Consider the following 19,531-nt stretch of genomic DNA (forward strand, 5'->3'; position numbering starts at 1 on the left):
ATTGAAAAATAAAATCCCAGGGGCGCCTGGGTGGCTCAGTCATTAAGCGTCTGCCTCCGGCTCAGGTCATGATCCCAGCATCCTGGGATCAAGCCCCGAATCAGGCTCTCTGCTCCGCAGGAAGCCTGCTTCTCCCTCTCCCACTCCCCCTGCTTGTGTTCCCTCTCTTGCTGTCTCTCTCTCTGTAAATAAATAAAATCTTAAAAAAAAAAAGAAAGAAAGAAAGAAAGAAAAATAAAATCCCAGTGAAATCAGGAAGCCCAAGATAGGGTATGAATTCAATATATATCATCAAGACTCCCGTATGTACACCACAGGGAGACTCATTTGGCTATGCCCAGCAGGGAGAGCTGGTCATGTTGCAAAACTGAGTGTCTGGGAGAAATCAAAGGTTCAAGAAAGATGCTTCTTGATACCATTACCAGGAAGAAACAGCACCAATTCTGTGTCAAGTCATGTAGAACCCCCAGTACGTGTCCCATGCCCCAGAGCAAAACGCAAAGAACTGGGCACATAAAGTGGAGCGCTAGTGAGCAGCCCCAAGCCCAGCTGTCATGTTAAGAACTGGATTTTTCACTTGCCAATCTTGTGGCCTTGAGTGAGTCCATTCCTCTCTTTAGAACTCTAACAGTAATTCCCTTGTAGCACAACAGGGTGATAATGAGAATGAACGATGCATGCCTCGCCCAAGGCCAGGCTCAGAGGAAATGCTCAGTCAGGAGGTTCCATTCCCATTGCTGGTAATGGTCCATCAGAACTCCAACAGCTGTCCGGAGCACATGGTCCCAAATGTCCACACAGCTCTTACTCTAGCCATCTGGGTGCCCACGGGTTGCTCTCCAGCAGAACAGAAGCTGTGCAAATGTGAACTTTCATTTGTCCAGAACTTTGTGCCCCGTGCCTGACACTGGTTCTCCAAAAGAATAACCCAAGTGAAAAAACTCTACTATGATTAATAAGAACACAGAAGGCAGAAATGAGGTCAGGAATAAAAAAAAAAATTATGAAAAACCGTAACTTGGAAAAAAACTTATCAAGTAGAAACCTTACGGCAAGTATTCAAAGATCTTGCAATGATTGTTTAAAATCCCCTGAAACAAGCCAGGCAAGTTCTTTCCAGCTTGGAAAAAAAAAAATTTTCCTTGAGGCCACATAACCATGATATCAAAACCGGACAAAGATATATTCCGATAAAATCATGCATCCATTTTATTCATGAACAGATGCTAAAGTAGATCAAATTCAAAACATACCACAACCAAGTTGGGCTCACTCCAGGAATAAAAAAGACAGTTTACTACATTAGAAATTTATCTATGTAACTGATCATCCACTGAGAAAAAGACAATTTCAAAAAATATGCTAAATAAGCATTTAGTGGGGAGTCTGGGTGGCTCAGTCGTTAAGCGTCTGCCTTCGGCTCAGGTCATGGTCCCAGGGTCCTGGGATCGAGCCCTGCATCGGGCTCCCTGCTCCGCGGGAAGCCTGCTTCTCCCTCTCCCACTCCCCCTGCTTGTGTTCCCTCTCTCGTTATGTCTCTCTCTGTCAAATAAATAAAATCTTTAAAATAAATAAATAAATAAATAAGCATTCAGTAAAAAACTTTGTAATTTAGTAAAATAAATGTTTATGATTTTAAGACTTGGCACATAGGGCGCCTGGGTGGCTCAGATGGTTAAGCGTCTGCCTTTGCCTTGGGTCATGATCGCAGGGTCCTGGGATCGAGCCCCACATCGGGCTCCCTGCTCCGCGGGAAGCCTGCTTCTCCCTCTCCCACTCCCCCTGCTTATATTCCCCCTCTCGTTATGTCTCTCTCTGTCAAATAAATAAAATCTTTAAAATAAATAAATAAATAAGCATTCAGTAAAAAACTTTGTAATTTAGTAAAATAAATGTTTATGATTTTAAGACTTGGCACGTAACAACAAAAAATGCCATCATTCATGAGTTTGTTTGAAGCTCTCTCCGTGCTTAGCAGTGTTGAAATTCAGCATTCAACGAGTACTTATTGGGTACCAGTTTAGAGGAGGCCTCGAGTTCCCCATTTAATGAAAGCTCAAGGGAATTCCCCTGGAACCCTGAAAAAAGGACAGTAGAGCACATACCTGAGTATAGCTTAGCAGACTGGAGACCTCCCTCTTGGACAGCCGTGAGCTTGATCTACGGCCTGGAATAAAGAACCAGAGTCTGTTTGGAGGAAGGGGCAGCCCTCTGGGCTGGGAAGCAGCCGTGTCGTCCTTTGCTGACCTGCTGTCCCTGACGTCTCCTCTCTCTAAACCCATGGGCACCCTCAGGGTTTAACTCCTAGCCCCTCAGGATCTGCGGTCCTGTCAATGTATTCATAAGGCAACAGGGCAGAGCTGGGCATGTAACAGGATCAAAAACAATACTGAAGGTACTCATGAGGGAAGGCATCAAATTCCTTCCAGAATTGGGGCCACCAAACTACAACTAATGAACAATCCAGTGCCTGCCGGATCAGCCACATTTCAAGTGCGCACATGTGGTTAATGGCTATTATAGTGAACAATGCAGAAAACAGAACACTTTCACCCTCACAGAAAGTTCTATTAGACAGCACAGCTCGAGAGGATTTCAACAGCAGGGTGGGATAATACAGGGTTTTCCAAACCAGCTGGGTCAGAAAATCTCAGTGGGGAGGACCCCAGGTGATATGATCCAGAACTGCACAGGAGAGGGGTGGGGAAGGGAAGGATGGGAAAGGAAGCAGGCCTCAGACCCTCCCCGCTTGAGTGTCTTCTTCCCACATAATCACAATGCCAGCTGCAAGGGGAGAGGGGTCCCACTGCAAAAGGGCCAAAGACCCCAGCCTATTCTGCAACCACACCCCATCATGGCTGGAAAAGGACAGGGGTCATAACCTTGGGGTTAACTCCTCAGAATCCCAACTGAGGTGGGGGCAGTAGGGGGAGCCAGGGCCCGTGGGCAGGGATGAGAAATGAGCTGGGCTCTGCCTACATCCACTTCCCTTCCCCGAGAGGTATGGCAGAGCCTGTCAGAGACCAGACCCTCTCCCCACAACCTGCCTTGAGCCCGCTCCAAGGCTCATGTCCCAGCTGCTGCTGTCTGCAGTGCCTGTCCCACCCCTCCTCCCCACTGGCCCGGCCACCTCTGATCTCCGGGGTGCTGATAGCCTCCAGGATAGGGGGTGAGGGCGCATCCTTGGAGTCAGAAGACTGGTCGCTGCAGCCCCCATTAGTGATGATGGAGTCTTCCCTCCCGCTGGCGTCCTCCTCTCTGTTGAGTTGTCTGGTGTCTCCCTTCATTGTTTCCTGCAGGAGGGCCAGAATGGGTAGGGTAGCAGGGAAGCAAGGGCACAAGGGGGCAACACACCCCGAACCTCCCGCCAATGGCTCTATGTCCTCAGGCCAACAGAGGCCCCTTGACATTCTCCGGATGATACTCCTGCCCAAGGACCCCACCCAGGCTGCCCCCCATAGCCTGCCCCCCTCACCAAACTCGGAGGCTCAGGACTTGGTTCCATGTGGCCAGGCGGCCCGAAGGCTCAGATACCAGCACCCAGGACAGAGGAGGGGGCTGGGCTGTGGTCTGAGGCTTAGGCTGTTCTGTGCAATTAGCCGGCCACTTCAAACAATGCCATTTAGGACCCGCCTGCCCCGGCCTGCCTGCCGCCAGCCTTGGTCCCCTCTGCCCCTGGCCCCCTCTCCCTGCCCAGCCTCCGCAGGGCCTCAGGAAGCCAGTGCATTATTTTCCCTCCTGACCCCTTTGTTTGCTCTCTCCCTTCCCCTCAATCTCCAGGTCCTCTTCCCACCCGCCCCCTCCTCCCCCACAGAACAGCTTCTCTCCTCTCCATGGCAGCACAAGCCCCGCCCCACCCCAACCTCAGGGGCCCATTGGTCTGCTGGCCTGTCACTCACTCCCCTCCTCCCTCACCAGCTGGGGCTCAGAGTCCCAAGTTCCCAAGAAGGGAAAGGATGGAGGAGCACAGGCAAAGGACTGGGGCAGTTAACAAGGGGTATACTCTCCATCGGCTCCAGCCTCGCCCCACCTCTGGGCCTTTGTCTCCCCACTGCTGCCCCTCCTGGTAACTGCATCATCACCAGGCTATTCAGTTGAGACCACCAGCGCAGGCCAGGTCTTCACTGATGGGTTCAAGGGCTCTGTGACCTCGACCTGGCCTGCAACATATGTTAGCTGCTAGAACCTGCACCTTTCTCTCATTTATTCCTCCTAATAATGTGATGGGCCCATTTTATAGAACAGGAAAACTGACACACAGACTGGGTTAGGCTCCAAGGTCAAAAATGACATCTAAGAGGTGAGGCCAAGGTAAAAATGGAGCCTAGGTACAGGGTGAGACCCCCAGACTCCCATCCCTTGGTTTTCCCCAAACTGCTCCAGAGCTTTTTGGCACCACACCCTATTGTTCTGGATCCTCTCTTGGAAAAAGCTTTCTCAGCCAAGGGCCGCTTATCAGCACTGAGCACCCCCAGCCCTACGCCCCATCTTGGGGACTCACCACACAGTACCAGATGACCCACGCTAGCCTCCCAGGGTACCTTCTAGAAGCATCAGTCCCAGGATACCTTCTAGAAGGGTTGCAGACTGCAGGGGATGTGGCACCACGTCCACCAGGAGGCGATGCGGGCTGTCTGAATTGTACTGCAGCGCCCCCAGGTGGATATGGGACATCACCTGGGGTCCCAATTTTATCCTCTGCACCTGTCCCTCCCCCAGGCCTGGGTGCCGGGCTGCTAGACCTCTGCTACATTTCCCCTAAGACCCAGGGACCAGCGACTCTAGAATCACCTGGGAGATGGCTAAGAGCTACAAAATCTCAGGCATGGCCCTAGACCTACTAAGTCAAGACCAACATTTTCAAAAGATCCCTGGGTGATTATATGCAAGTTAAAACAGCACTGCTTTGGTTCTAAATGTATACTTATCCACAGCACAGTGTGGCATTTACCCCACATAGCCCAGGATGTGCAGGCTCACACTTCCTGGTCTGTTTTCTCTCAATTCATGTTAAGGAAGCTCACCAGCCCCGGGGGAAAAGAGGAATACTGAACCTAGCCCCATCAGCTGCTTCTCAGCCTCCTTCACTGCCAAGCCCTGACCCGGAAGAAAAAGCTGGCTGACCTATGGCCAGATCCCGTGAGGCCAAGCAGCCAAAATCCCAGGGAAACTGCTGGAGTGTGGTTCAAAATAATAATTAATTCCCAGTGTCTTGCCCCAGGGCCAAATCAGTGAACTAAGTAACCTGGGTGGCCTAACCCAGGGTGGGAGGCTGGGTCGCGGGTGCAAGAGACCAAGGGCCCACAGAAGCTTAGGGGAGGAACGGGCAGCCAGGGCTTCTACTCAGGAGCTGGTAGCAAGCAGGTCAGAGGCTGAAACTGAGGGCCATTACTTCCCACTCGTCCAGGGCCCAGGATTCCCTCAGACAGCCCTTAACTGTGTCAGTCAGGAGCCTCCCTCTCCTAAACAGGCCCAGGTGGAGTCGCAGCCCAGAGTGGACAATGATTAACTACCTCAGGCCTTCCCCTAGGGCCTCAGCAGTGCCAACCTGACCGCCAGGCCATCAGACAGACACGGGGGCAGTGCACCTTCCCAAAGTCAGATGTGGACATTCAGGAAAAAAATCTACCGCTAGGAACTAGACCCATGGGCACTGGGGGAAGGTTCAGGCAAGGAAACCAACCAACTCTAAGTGTCCTTGGCGACGTGGGCAGCAAAAATATCCCCTTTCGATTGCATAATTCGATCATGTGATTTCATACAAAATTCCTTCTCTGTAGTCTTCATCGTCCTGGGTTTGCATGGACAGTAACTTCCCTTGCCAGCTTACTGCCACAACACACCCCCGCATCTAGAACCCGTGCCCACTGAAAGATACCCCGTGCAGTTCCTCTTCCCCCTCTGACCACTCTACCCTGACTACATGCTAAGGCCCGCCTCCAGGCATGTGCTCCTGCCGCCCCCCTTCGCCTGGAAGCCCTCCCCATCCCCATCCCTACCACATATCTGCTGGTTACTCAGACTTCAAAACCACATGGGTCAAGTCAGGAAGCCTTCTCTCAATACACTTCTGCTCCAAAAAGCATCATCTGGCCCTCCTCACATAGGTAAACAAATCCTCTTGCCTAATAATACAGTAATTTTTTCAGTATTTACTACTATATATGCAACACTTCTGTGCTTTTCCTGTATTAACTCATTTAATCTTTAAATGTGGTACAAGGGCGCCTGGGTGGCTCAGTCATTAAGCCTCTGCCTTCCGATCAGGTCATGATCCCAGGGTCCTGGGATCGAGCCCCGCATCGGGCTCCCTTGCTCAGTGGGAGGCCTGCTTCTCCCTCTCCCGCTCCGGCTCCCGCTCCCGCTCCCGCTCCCGCTCCCGCTCCCGCTCCCGCTCCCCCTGCTTGTGTTCCTTCTCTCGCTTTGTCTGTCAAATAAATAAAATCTTAAAAAAAAAAAAATAAGTGTGGTACATATGATCCCTGTTTTACAGATGCACAAATTGAGGCAGACAGATTAAGCAACATAATACACACTGGACCAATGTGGCTTGTTCAAATGTTCAAATCAAGTCCCGAAAACGTTAAGAACACACAAACTTAACTACATGCTCTTGGCAACAGGAAGAAACTAGCACCAGAAACTGGTGTGTGATGGTAGATAGAAATCACCCTCACCTCTTCCCACCACTTCCTGAATACTATGGCCCCCAAGACAAGCCAACTGTTTTACCTAGTGTGATCATTCCAGTGCTAGAGAATCAACGGGCTGGGTTACCTCCCTGAAAGAGGTGGAACCTCCCTGAGGGATTTTTTCCGTGCTGGCTTAAGAACTGTGCCTTGCCACCCCACTGTTCTAACAGTTCCTGGGTCCCTACCCTAAGCTAAAGGCAGTACACAAACCACCCTTAACCCCCACCCAATCCTGAGGCAGGTCCTGTTATCAACCTGCTTTCCACAGGCTCAGATGAATTAATTAAGTCACCCAACGAGGTGGAGGAGCCAAGACTCATGCCTAGGCAGTCCAGGGCACGTGCCTTAACTGCTGTGCCTGGGACAAGGCAGTCGTGAATTCTAGTTTTAAGAACAATGCATCACCCATCCCAGGGGCTACAGGAACTTTGTGGCAGAGGGACATGATCCTCCAGCTGAGTGTTTACCTTCACAAGAGGTGATGGTTTAACCTCTTGATGCGGGGTGAACTCTGACCCTTTCCCAGAGGCTGGGGTCCGGCATGTGATTTAGGGCAGGGCAGCAATGTGGGGTGGGCTCACCCGCAAGGTTCTCCCTGCAAGGCACTGCCTCATTAGCGCAGGGTGCCTGTGTCCCAACTGAACCAGGTCAGACGTGTCCAAATGCAATGTGGCAGACAGAAGGATGGGTGGCACCCCCAATTAGACTCAGGGAGGAGGCCCAGGGACCTGCCCCCACCCCAACCCAGCTATAAAGCTGAGAAGTGATGTCATTCATTTCCTCCAGGCTGGTACCAGCAGCAGACCTATTTCACAGCACCCTGTAAATGGTAATTGCGTTAATTAAATGCACAATACAGGAAGGGGGGTTGGTGGGCATGACGGGGAAGTGGGTGGAAGGGGGGGGCCACGTGGGCATCCCTGCCCCACCCTGAGTCCCCCAGGGCTTAGAGATTTGGTGCAGTAAAAAAGGAGCTTGAAAGATATTCCCACCTACCCTATTTAAAAAAGTCCTTCTCCACAGCCTGTGGGAGGGAAATCTAGACTACTGAATCCTCCCCACCTTGACTGCTCAAGTCTTTCCCAGCTGTTCCCATTGTCCAAGATTCCAAAATAGTTGAGATGGAGCAATTACTGTGTACCTCATCCAAAGAGAGAGCTTACTCTTAGGATTCCCCCTTTCCCAGAGGAGTAAAGCTCAAGGAAACAGATGGGCAGATTGCTTGCCCAGGCTTGCACAGCAACTAAGGGATGGAGATTTAGGCCTAACCCAGGAGCCAGACCTTAAAAGACATTTTAAAACTAATATGCTAAGTACAGTTATAAAAGTGAAGCCTGGGGACACCTCACCCAGGTGAGCAGAGCGAAAGGAGGGTACCCAGGCAGTGGAAACAGTTAAGTACAAAGGTAAGGGGGCTGGAAAGAGGCTGCCCCCCTGGCTGGTGGCAGGGAACAGGGTCCCAGAATTCAGGGCCTTTGCTTGATCTTTAGGAATCTTTGCTGATTTCCAAAAATAGCCAGATTCACAGGCAAGCTGGAATGAAAAAGCCCTCAAGTCTTTCTAGAACCCCAGTCTTAGCATTTGTGAAATCAAATGACCCCACCATAATTCCCTGGGTGGTTCACGCTAGGGATCCCAAAGCGGAGGACACAACCCTGAGAAGCTGGAGCGTCCACATTTTCATGTGCCATCCTGCCAGACTTCCCAGCTCTGCCTCACAAAGGGACGCATCCCTTCATCATGGTGATTCAGAAGGAGTGTGGAGGATTGCTCAGTGCCTCTAGGCCATGGCTACATGCACCACTGTCGTTGTACAGTAAAAACTGGGTTTTGGTATATTGATCAGAATTATCTAAACAACTGATCCACGCAGGGGTCAAATTGGACAAGTATAAAAACCTAGCTGTTCCTGGGGCGCCTGGGTGGCTCAATCGGTAGAGCATGCAACTCCTGATCTCAGGGTTGTGAGTTCAAGCCCCACACTGGGTGTAGAAATTACTTTAAAAAATTAAAATCTCGGGCGCCTGGGTGGCTCAGTTGGTTAAGCGACTGCCTTCGGCTCAGGTCATGATCCTGGAGTCCCGGGATCGAGTCCTGCAGCGGGCTCCCTGCTCGGCGGGGAGTCTGCTTCTCCCTCTGACCCTCCTCCCTCTCATGCTCTCTGTCTCTCATTCTCTCTGTCTCAAATAAATAAATAAAATCTTTGAAAAAAAAACAAAAAACCTAGCTGTTCCTTGCAGCATTGCTCCTATTAGCAATATACTAACAAAACACCTAGATGTTCCTCAGTGGACTGGAATTACCCTTTAGCTAATTCCCAGAAAAAGAAAAAACTGAGGTGCCTGGCTGGCTCAGCTCGTGGACTCGATCTCGGGGTTGTGAGTTTGAGCCCCACTTTGGGTGTAGATTCCTGAAAAATAAAATCTTAGAAGAAAAAAAAGAAAAGGAAAAACTAGGAATATACAGAAAGATCTGAAAAGACAGGGCAACTTAAACCAGAGCTTGGAGTCAAGCTTTTTGCCCTACAAACAAATGCACTCGGCCCCCTTCCCCTACAGTTCTTTGGGTAACTCTTGGAAGGGTGTGCAAATGTGCAGAGGAAACCATCGGTAACTCAGACAATGATGGGTGGGGCAGCGATGGGTGGGGCAGCATAAGGAGCTGAGGATTCTGAGAGCTGCCATATCCACCCCTGTGGCCATGTGTCCCTTAGAGCAAAGCTGGAGCCAAAGAGCCCTCTGCCCTCTCCCCTGGGCGGCGGGGGGGCGTTAAGGGAAGAAAAGACCAATGTTCTGTAAAGCCACTGCCTGGGTGCTACCCCCCACAGTAGGCTACTCCTGTCATTATATCCAATGCCTTAAATCTCAACTGTCTGCATACAGAGGCAGTGGGGACAGAGATTGAGCCTTTAAGAGGGCATACCAACAAATGCCAAGTGTCCATATGCTGTCACATAGGATTCTACTGCTAACAATCAGCTCAGCCCAAAACTCTTACCAAGACCTATATGCAAGGATGGTCACTGCTCTCCTGTTTATCATGGCAAAAGCTGCAAACACATGACTGCAAAGGCATCTGGCTAAATCCCATTCAGCCGTATGTGATGGTAGTTGAGACGGTGAATGAGGTACCAACTAGCAGATAGAGCTGTGTCAAGTGAAAGTCTGTATAATAACACAATCTCAGTTGTTAATGTTAACATATGCATTAAGCCATGTTCCTCCAGCATTTTTTTTTCCGAACTGTAAAAAGTCACGTCTCTTGGGAGGGTAGCTTATGAGTTAACTACCATATGCCCTTGTTACGTTTACAGTCAGATGCTGCCCAAGAAACATTTCTTCCAGTGAAAATGGCCATTAGTCAATCTAAAGTTACTTGTAGGGGCGCCCGGGTGGCTGGCCCAGTCGGTTAGGTGTCTGCCTTTGGCTCAGGTCAGGATCCTGGGATCAAGCCCTGAATCCAGCACCCTGCTCAAGGGGAGTCTGCTTCTACCTCTGCCCCTCACACTGCTCATACTCGAACTCTCACTCTATCTCAAATAAATAAATAAAATCCTTAAAAAAATTTTTTTTTAATAAAGTTACTTGTATATGGTAGGAGGTAGGCATCTCATTTTTCCCTTTAAGGAAAGCCAAACACTTGTAATGACGTGAATGTCCCAACTCCATTTATTTAAAGATTTTATTTATTTATTTGACAGAGACACAGCGAGAGAGGGAACACAAGCAGGGGGAGTGGGAGAGGGAGAGAAGCAGGCTTCCCGCCGAGCAGGAAGCCTGACGTGGGGCTCGATCCCAGGACCCTGGGATCATGACCTGAGCTGAAGGCAGACGCTTAACGACTGAGCCACCCAGGCGCCCCCCAACTCCATTTCTTTTAAAAAGTTCCTCTATATACGTAGAATGTTTCTGGGCTCACTTTTCCTTTTGGTATTTAACCCTTGCCACCCCTTTTAATCATCACAGCTTTAGAATAAGCATCATATATATGCTAGGGCAAGCCTGCCAACCTTACTGAAAAGTTTCGTCAACTTTCTCCTTATACGTCTCAAACATCCCTTAGTTTATACATTTTCTCATTTCTGTTTCCCTTTTCTAGCCCCAGATTTTTCTAGGGAGTCTAACTCTGCATGCAAATAAATTTAGACAACATTCCTAGTTGATTCAACATGGAGAGGACTTACAGATTACCTCTACCATAATCAGAAAGTAAGTCCTGGTACATTATTTTTTAAAAGACAAAGGGTGGGGGGGGTGCACCTGGCTGGCTCGGGCAAAAGAACATGTGGCTCTTGATCTCAGGGTCGTTGAGTTTGAGCCCCACATTGGGTGTAGAGATTACTTAAATTAAAAAGAAAGACAAAATTTTCACAATACAAAGAAAAACTAGGGGATAGCAAGTAGGAGAAATGGGTGAAGATGGTCAAAAGGTACAAACACCCAGTTATAAGTCAAGTCCTGGGGAGATAATGTAGTACAGCATGGTGACTAAAGTATTGTTCATTTGGAAGTTGTAGACAGATCTTAAAAGTTCTCATCACAAGAAATAAATTTTAACTATGTGAGATTTATAAAATAAAGGAATTGTGTACTGAAATTAGCTTTTCAAAAAAGCCCATTATCTCATATAAGCCGCTTTAAAAAAAAAAAAAAAAAACTAGCTGTAAGTACCTGGTATGGGTTTTGGGTCTGCCCATCTCAACACGATGATGAATGAAGCAGGCCTGTAGATAAAGTAGTAGACACAAGCAGGTCCTCTAGAGGGTCTTAACCCAACACATCTGTGCATCCTGCCACTTCTGTGGGTCCAAGTCAGGTGGGGACAAATTTCTCAAATTTAACAGCACTTCAATCCACATTCTACTCCTTGCTTAGCTGTGTGGCCATAGATAATGGGTGACAATCATATTTAATACTGAGCAATCACTCTGTACTCTGCTTACAGCTTAACACGTAACATCCTAGGACAGATCCGGACACTGGGAAAGGCCAGTCTTTTTTTTTTTTTTTTTTAAAGATTTTATTTATTTATTCATTAGAGACAGAGAGAGAGGCAGAGGGAGAAGCAGGCTCCCAAGGAGCAGGGAGCCCGATGCGGGACTCGATCCCAGGACCCTGAGATCATGACCTGAGCCGAAGGCAGACGCTTAACCATCTGAGCCACCCAGGCACCCAAGGCCAGTCAACCTATGCATCAGGTAAGAGTTCCTGCTATGCTTCAGGAGCCATGCTCAGCACTGAGAATCACAGGCAAAGGCCAGACAGCCCGTGCTCATGGAGCTTCCAGCTGGCTTAGGAGGAGGATAGGGAAAAGGCTAGGTGATAGATGAAACAAGGTTGGTTCACCCCAAAACCTACACTGCTCTTTCTTCCACTATAGAGACCCTTTTGCCAAAAGCTCAACAGGACAAGATTTTGCCCATACCTCTGTGCACACTTGCTCAGAATTTTCCAAGTCCTATCCTCCAGCTGTTGCGCACACAACCCAGAAAATCTCTGCCACGGCACCTGCCCGTTCAGGCATTTTAGCCTAGTTAACACTCCAGTTCTCACCACAGCCCGGGTAAGCGGCTTCCTTCTGCTGCTCACCCTTCAATGTCTCCTCCGGCTTCCAGACCACAGGACTCAGGCAGACCAATGCCTTAGTCAAGCCAGAGAGGCCATCACTCCTCCAGCCAGACTGAAACATAGGATACCTGCTTGAGCCTGAGATCTCTCCAGTACCCCTTCCCTGCAGCCAGGCCTCCACCTCTCAGGCAAGGCACTGGAAGATCCCTCTGCTCTGGGGAAGGCGACAGACCCAACAACAGAGAACATCCTTCACATTTTGGGAGACCCAAAGCTAAGTGCAAATCACTGCCCCACAAAGCAATGCTCCAGTTTAACTCTCAATTTTGGTCCTTCTTAATTATGAAGATCAAGCTCAAAATTTAAATATTAAAAATGAAAACAGTAAAAAAATACTCAGAAACACTGGACGGAAAACTAAACACCAGAATTAGTATCTTCAGGAAGATAAAAGATGTATCCAAAAAACAAGATGAGGACACCACTGCAAATGGAATTTCTGGGGCAAGGGCTCTCAAAACCTAGAAGACCAAAAACACGGCACCTGTAGTCAGCTGAGCATCCAACTCTTGATTTTGGCTCAGGTCATGATCTCGGGGTCCTGGGATTGGGACCTGCATCAGGTTTCATGCTCCAGGGGGAGTCTGCTTGAGGATTTGCTCTCTCCCTCTGCCCCTCCCCTTGTTCATGTGTGCTCTGTCTAAAATAATGTTTTAAAGATTTTATTTATTTATTTGGGAGAGTGTATGTGGGGGGATGAGTGGGGGGTAGGGTCAGAGGGAGAGAGCAGGCTCCCCGCTGAGCAGAGAATGGTCAGAAGAAAGAAGAATGGCCAGAGAAAATTCCACCGGCCAGGAGCTCAACATCTGACTAGTAAGAGCTATAGAATGAGAGGACGGGGTGCCTGGGTGGTGCAGTCAGATGCTGACTGTTTCAGCTCAGGTCCTGATCTCAAGGTGCTGCAATTGAGCCCCACCTAGGGCACCACACTCGGCAGGGAGTCTGCTTGAAGATTCTCTCCCTCTGTCCCTCTCCCCCACTGGTGCACACACACACTCTCCCTCTCAAAAATAAATAAAATCTTTAAAAAAAAAAAAAGAAAAGAGGGGCGCCTGGGTGGCTCAGTCATTGGGCATCTGCCTTCGGCTCGGGTCGTGATCCCAGAGTCCTGGGATCGAGCCCCGCATTGGGCTCCCTGCTCGGCAGGGAGCCTGCTTCTCCCTCTCCCACTCCCCCTACTTGTGTTCCCTCTCTCGCTGTGTCTCTCTGTCAAATAAATACATAAATAATCTTAAAAAAAAAAAAAGAAAAAGAAATGATTCTCTCAACCTCAGCAGGTTGTATTCTCTCAACCTCACCAGGCCCAACCATGTCAGGGCTCCTCCCGCTGGACCTCCTCCCACACCCGCTCAGCATCAACCTGTCCTCAAATGGAAATGTATTGGTTAAGAACCTTGAGCCGCAGACAACTCTCTCTCACCCATCTATTCTGTCAGTTTTGGGAATCCATTATTTCCTGCTAGTCTTTCAATGGCTACCACTCTCCCACAAATTTCAAAGACTATAATAGACAATTTTCGGGGTGCCTGGGTGGCTCAGTTGAGTAAGGGTCTGACTTCGATCTCAGGGTCCTGGATCAAGCCCCAGAGTCAGGATCTGCAGTCAGAGAGGAGTCTGCTTGACCCTCTCCGTATGCCCTTCCCCCCCCCACTTGTGCTCCCTCTGTCCCTAATAAAACCTTTTTAAGTCAAAAATAGGGGTGCCTGGGTGGCTCAGTCGGTTAAGTCTGCCTTCGGCTCGGGTTGTGATCTCAGGGTCTTGGGACTGAGCCCCATGTTGGGCTCCCTGCTTGACGGAGAGCCTGCTTCTCCCTCTCCCTCTGCCTCTGCCTCTGCTTACCTGTGCTCTCTGTCAAAATAAAATCTTTTAATAAATAAATACATTTTAAAAAACGACAACTTCCTGGAAAATTAGAGTTTGATCCTGAGACACAAAACTAAAGCAGAGAGAGAGAGAAGGCAGAGGACAGGCAGGGGTTTGCAGTAAGGCAGAGCCCATAGATCGCAAGGTTTTAATGAATGAAAATCTCTGCGGGGGAAGTGAGAGGCAACTTTGGTAAAAAAAAAAAAAAAAACAATAGCAGAAGCCAATGGTGGCAGATTCCAGAGAATCTTTCCCCACTGCCCTCCAAAACTGTCCTCCAGCTGCGTGGGAAGGCAGCCCCAATGGTGACCATAGTGCTAAGGACCTCACCAATTGAGCCACCTTTCCTTGCCACTGTCCTCTCCTTGCGTTCCAGTCCCTTCTTTTAGAAAGGCCTCCTGGTCCTGTCTACATGGAAATGGAGAGGCCCCAAAATGAAAACAAAACATTGATTACTTTCGGACTGTGAAATTACAGGTGATGACTAGTTTCTTCTTGGCATCGGAGGATGGTAAATTTGATTTTCATTTGCCTCAAATATTTCTTGAATGTCATTTTTTTAAATATTTCAATTCCCTACACAAAGCAGGCCCTCCTCATTCTTTGCTTATTCCCTGGAAAAAACTCAGGAATGCTAACTGGGATATTTCCCTCAGGAAGTAAATAATAACCACTTGCCAATATTTGAGTGTTTACTACATAACATGCAGTATTTTTTATTTTTTAGTAATCTCTACACCCAATATAGGCCTTGAACTCACAACGGGAGATCAAGAGTTACATGTTCTTCCGACTAAGCCAGCCAGGGGCCCCCGTAACATGCAACATTTACTGAATTTTTTAATCTAGAGCAACTCAACTGACTTAAACATCCCCTGCAACTGGCCAACCACTGTTGGCCAATTTACAAATGGAGCAACTGAGGATCAAGCCAGCGACTTATAAATGGAGTATATACATGAATCCAGACTTGATTCTAATGCCCAAACCCCCTTGTTGACTCAGACAGATAATATAACCCAGGGGATAACAGGTTTTTATAATACAGCTGACAATACGGGTTTGAACTACATGTGTCTTATATATTAATTTTTTCAGCAAATAGTTGAAAACTTTGGAGACTTCCAATAATTTGAAAAAACTCAGATGAACTGCATAGACTAAAAATACTAAAAAAATTAAGTTAGGTATTATTCTTAGAATTATAGAATACATGTAACATGAAAAATATGTGTTAACAGACTTATCAGTAGTGTTTCTGGTCAACAGTAGGCTATTCAACTTGGGGGGAGTCAAGTTAAACTGGATTTTCAAGTGGAGGGGGCAGGAAGGCAGTGTCCCTAACCCCTGCGTTGTTAAAAGGGTCAACTGTACTTAGGTTAGGGACCCCCCTTTATTTTGTGAATGAACAACTAAAATAAAAAGATCTGGATTCCATTTAGTCCTGATGATATAACTACACCGGGTAGATGTGGACTTTTACCCACTTCACAGATTGGAACGAGGATCTCCAGAAATGTGATCCATGTGCAGGCTTGCTCTGCATTCACCAGGCCACTTCCTCCAGCCACGGCCAGATATAGGAGCACCTGTAGTGGACTGTTCTCTTCTGGAGGGAGGCACTGCCCCGGGATGGCGGCAAATGTGCAGTGTTCTGAAAAGCACTAACCACCAAGGTGCGGAAGCAAGTGGGCTGCATAGCACCTTGGTCCCATCAGCTACAAGAGGAAGAGATCAGCCCCCACCAAGAAGGGAGACAAATCTGCCCATCACTTTACAAATAAAAGGATGGTCTGCTAATGAAACGAGGAATTCTGCACTTCTCTGGTCCACCAAGAAACTAAAAAATCAACCCGAGTTCACAATTAAAAAAAAAAAAAAAAAAACACATGGGGCACCTGGGTGGCTCAGTCGTTAAGCGTCTGCCTTCAGCTCAGGTCATGGTCCCAGGGTCCTGGGATTGATCCCTGCGTTGGGCTCCCTGTTCGGCAGGAAGCCTCCTTCTCCCTCCCACTCCCCCTGCTTGTGTTTCTGCTCTGGCTGTCTCTCTGCAAATAAATAAAATCTCAAAAAACAAAAACAAAAACAAACACAAACATCTCACTAACACAAGAATGATTCTGGCCAGAGGCCCTGTACCTACCAAGGGCTGGATGATGGGGGGGGGGGGGGCCCGCGGGTATTTGTCATGGTATAGGACCCAGGACCCAGGAGGAGTTAATTTCTGATTAAATTGGAAAAGGTGTCTGAGCCTGAAGCCTGGACAGCTGGCATGAGAGCTGGTCTGAGAAAAAAGGAATCCTCTTTTTTTTTTTTTAAGATTTTATTTATTCATTTGTCAGAGAAAGAGCACAAGCAGGAGGAGAAATAGGCAGAGGGAGAAGCAGGCTCCCCGCTGAGCGGGGAGCCTGATGCGGGACTTGATCCCAGGACCCTGGGATCATGACCTGAGCAGAAAGCAGACGCTTAACCAACTGAGCCGCCCAGGCGTCCCAGACAAGAGGAATCCTAAGGTAAGTTTTCCTGAAAGGAGAACTTGCCCACACTCCAAATTGGAAGCAGGTCCCCAGGGCTGCAATAATGAGGGGTGACAGGCACCATTTGGTTGCAGGCCCCACGTGGCTGGAGGAAGGAAAGGAAGGGAAGCAGCCTCCCCCACTCCCCACCTCCCACCTCCCACCTCCCTTGCTCCTCCCTTTCACCCCCTGCAGCTCCCAGATACTCTCCCTCCCCTTCTAGCCTTTGAAGGGGGGTGGCTAGGACTATGGCTTTAAGGGGCAGGATGGAGCCAGCCCCAACCCCTTTGTCTGGGCCCTCTCCACCCCAACAGGGTAAGGTAAAGGACCTCACTTAGCTCTGCAATTACGCCTCCAAGGTAGGCCTCAAGCTTTTGGGGGGGGGGGGGTAAAATGGCCCCAACCCATAAAAGAAAACCCCGGCTCCTTTCAAAAGGGAACAAAGGCGTTCCTTCCTGCCAACTCCCAAATTGAGGACAATGATTTGGAAAAGCTTTCATAGCTGAGAGGAATAGAGTACCTAGGAGGAAGGCAGGATAGGCGGGGCCAGCAGAGGTCCCTCCCTTCAACTCCTGTTCTCATTAATCGTTACCCTAAAAATAGGGGCGATCGGTTAACTAATACAGATGTCATCATTCATCACATACTATATACCAAGCACTACCCCATCAAGCCCTTACCAAACCCAGTGTGGTAGGGGCTATTTACACCTATCAGACACCTAAGGAATATGGAGGGTTAGAGGTTAAATCGTGAATAAAACTGATTTCATTCTTATCCAACCTGGAGTTATTAGTAAGATTGTTCCTATTTCGCAGACGTAGTAACTGTAACCACAGAGGGAAATGGACTTGGTGGGACAAATTCAAATACATGCAAAGATCTATGCATGTCCTTAAAAAGGGCAGCCAGCTCACCTCACAAGGATGCTAACAGTGGCGGACTTTCTTTGAATGGTTACTGTATACCAGCCCCATCATCATTTCCACCCTGGAAATCATGGCAACCTTGAAACCCATTGGGGGGCGGGGGGAATGGCCTCAAGAAGCCACAGCAGGTGTTGGAGAGGAGGGCAGGGGTAGCTCTGAGGGCACCAGAAGGGATATCCCTCCCCAGCAAAATTACCACCAGTCCAAACCCACAGCACCCACAAATCAGGAGGCGGTTCAAAACTCATAGCGTCCTTAACGGTCTTTACTTCATGAACCCTCTCAGCTTGGGGGGGGGGGGGGGCGGAGGGAGATGAGGAAGCACAAGGGCTCAGCCTCTCAGGCCAGGGGATAAGGGAGAAAGGCAATCTGGAGGTCGAAGCACAGTCCTGGGGCTGAGTCCAGAGGGCTGCCCTTCTTTGCCACAGGTGAGTGAATCCAGCAGGAAAGCCTGGGCCCAAGAACGGCTCCCTGCTGCTAACTTCCTAAGTTCACCCCACAGTCTCTCTTGGCTTCCACTTTTTCTCCTGCGAAGTGGGACTCATCACCTACCCTCCGACAATCAGAAGAGGGATGCTGTTCTTCTGGGAGGTGGCGCTACAGCTTTTGAGACCTCAGTTTGCGGAGTGTGGGAAGTGGGACCAGCTTCATCCCGGAAGGGGAAAAATGGAAAGTGAGCCCCCAGGGCAGGCAGTGTGACCGGGGCAGGGCGGCGCCACCCCGACCCGGCTCCTCCCCCGCCAGGTGTGTACAGGGAGAGGGCAGCCCTTCCTCGCCGGGGTGGCTCATCTAGGGAGGACCCCGAAAGACCACCCCTCTGGCGCACACCCTGGCCCACCTGCTCGCCCGCACATCCACTAGTTACCTTCTATCCCTGGGAGGGGAGAAAACGGCCCCTTAGCCTGAAACCCACAGGTCTAAGTCATGAAGGACGGACGCCCACCTTCCTGGCTGAATTCCTTCCCCCGCCTATAAGGAGGCTCGCTCTGAAGCCGAGGGCAGGTAAGGACACCCCCTCCCGATGACCGAAGCTTCTTCCTCCCCTCCTCTCCGGAGGGACACGTCCTCCCCTCGACTCTAGACCGCAAGAAGGCCACCCGTCTCCCTCCCTCGGGACGAACTTCTCTCCCTCGGGGTCTTGGGAATACAGCATGAGGATCCCACTCGTATCCCTTCAAGTCACATGTCCTTTCCCCCCTTTTTCCTTCTTGCCACAGGTGGTCCACCCCTCCTCCCCTACCATGCCGGGTCTCCAGCCGGATGGGAGCCGCCTCCCCCGGACGTCCCAGGAAGAGGGTCCCTCCTGGCAGTCCCGGGACCCCTCCGCTGTCCCCTCCCCCACCAGGCCCGGAGCCCCGGACTGACGAGCCTCCCCGGGGCCACGGGGCGCTCACCTGCCGAGAACCTGGCTCGGGCGCCGCTCTGCGGGCGAGCCGCGGGTCGGGACAGGCTGGCGGGAGGCCGGCGGGCGGCCGCGCAGGGCGCTCGGCTCGCGAATCTCCGGCGCCGATCGCCGAACTACGTTTACTTGGGCCACTTAACCCCCGCGCTGCCGGCCTGGCGCGGCGGCCGCCCGCTCGCCGGCCTGCCAGTGGGCCGGTCGCGTCCGTCGGGGGGCGCTCGGAGCGGCCACGCGGGCTGCGGCCGCGGGGCTGGGGGGCGGCTGCTGCGCCGAGGCAGCTCAGGCCTGACCGGGCTGCGAGAGTGGGTGGGGAGGGGGCGGTGCCGAGGCCCCTTGTAACCCCGGCCTGGCGCTCGCCCCGCCCCCGCCCGGGGGCGCCCCCGCCGCAGCCACTCAGAGCCGGCCCCGGGCGCGGGGGGTGGGGGGGGAAACGGGGGGTGGGGACGAGGGAAATTTGAAATCACTTCGGAGCCTCCCCTCCGCCCCTCCTCCACAGGCGCCG

The 19,531-nt window shown here is 50.3% G+C and overlaps 1 protein-coding gene across 2 annotated transcripts in view; it reads right to left on the reverse strand.

Annotated features, from left to right (window-relative positions):
• DNMT3B (DNA methyltransferase 3 beta) overlaps positions 1-19,108 on the reverse strand; it is a 42,121-nt gene extending 23,013 nt beyond the window's left edge. For both annotated transcript variants that reach the window (XM_035006028.1, XM_035006029.1), the window contains exons 1-3: positions 19,022-19,108; positions 3,131-3,293; positions 2,106-2,167 (exon numbers count right to left, since the gene is read on the reverse strand). In XM_035006028.1, the coding sequence (XP_034861919.1) occupies positions 2,106-2,167; positions 3,131-3,287 (219 nt within the window). In that variant the 5' untranslated portion in view covers positions 3,288-3,293; positions 19,022-19,108. The remainder of the gene's footprint in view (positions 1-2,105; positions 2,168-3,130; positions 3,294-19,021) is intronic.
• Between the last annotated feature and the right edge of the window lie 423 nt (positions 19,109-19,531).

Source organism: Mirounga leonina, unplaced genomic scaffold, assembly GCF_011800145.1.
Source record: "Mirounga leonina isolate KUSES-001 unplaced genomic scaffold, KU_Mleo_1.0 Mir_150, whole genome shotgun sequence".
In the NCBI taxonomy this organism is placed as follows: domain Eukaryota; kingdom Metazoa; phylum Chordata; class Mammalia; order Carnivora; family Phocidae; genus Mirounga; species Mirounga leonina.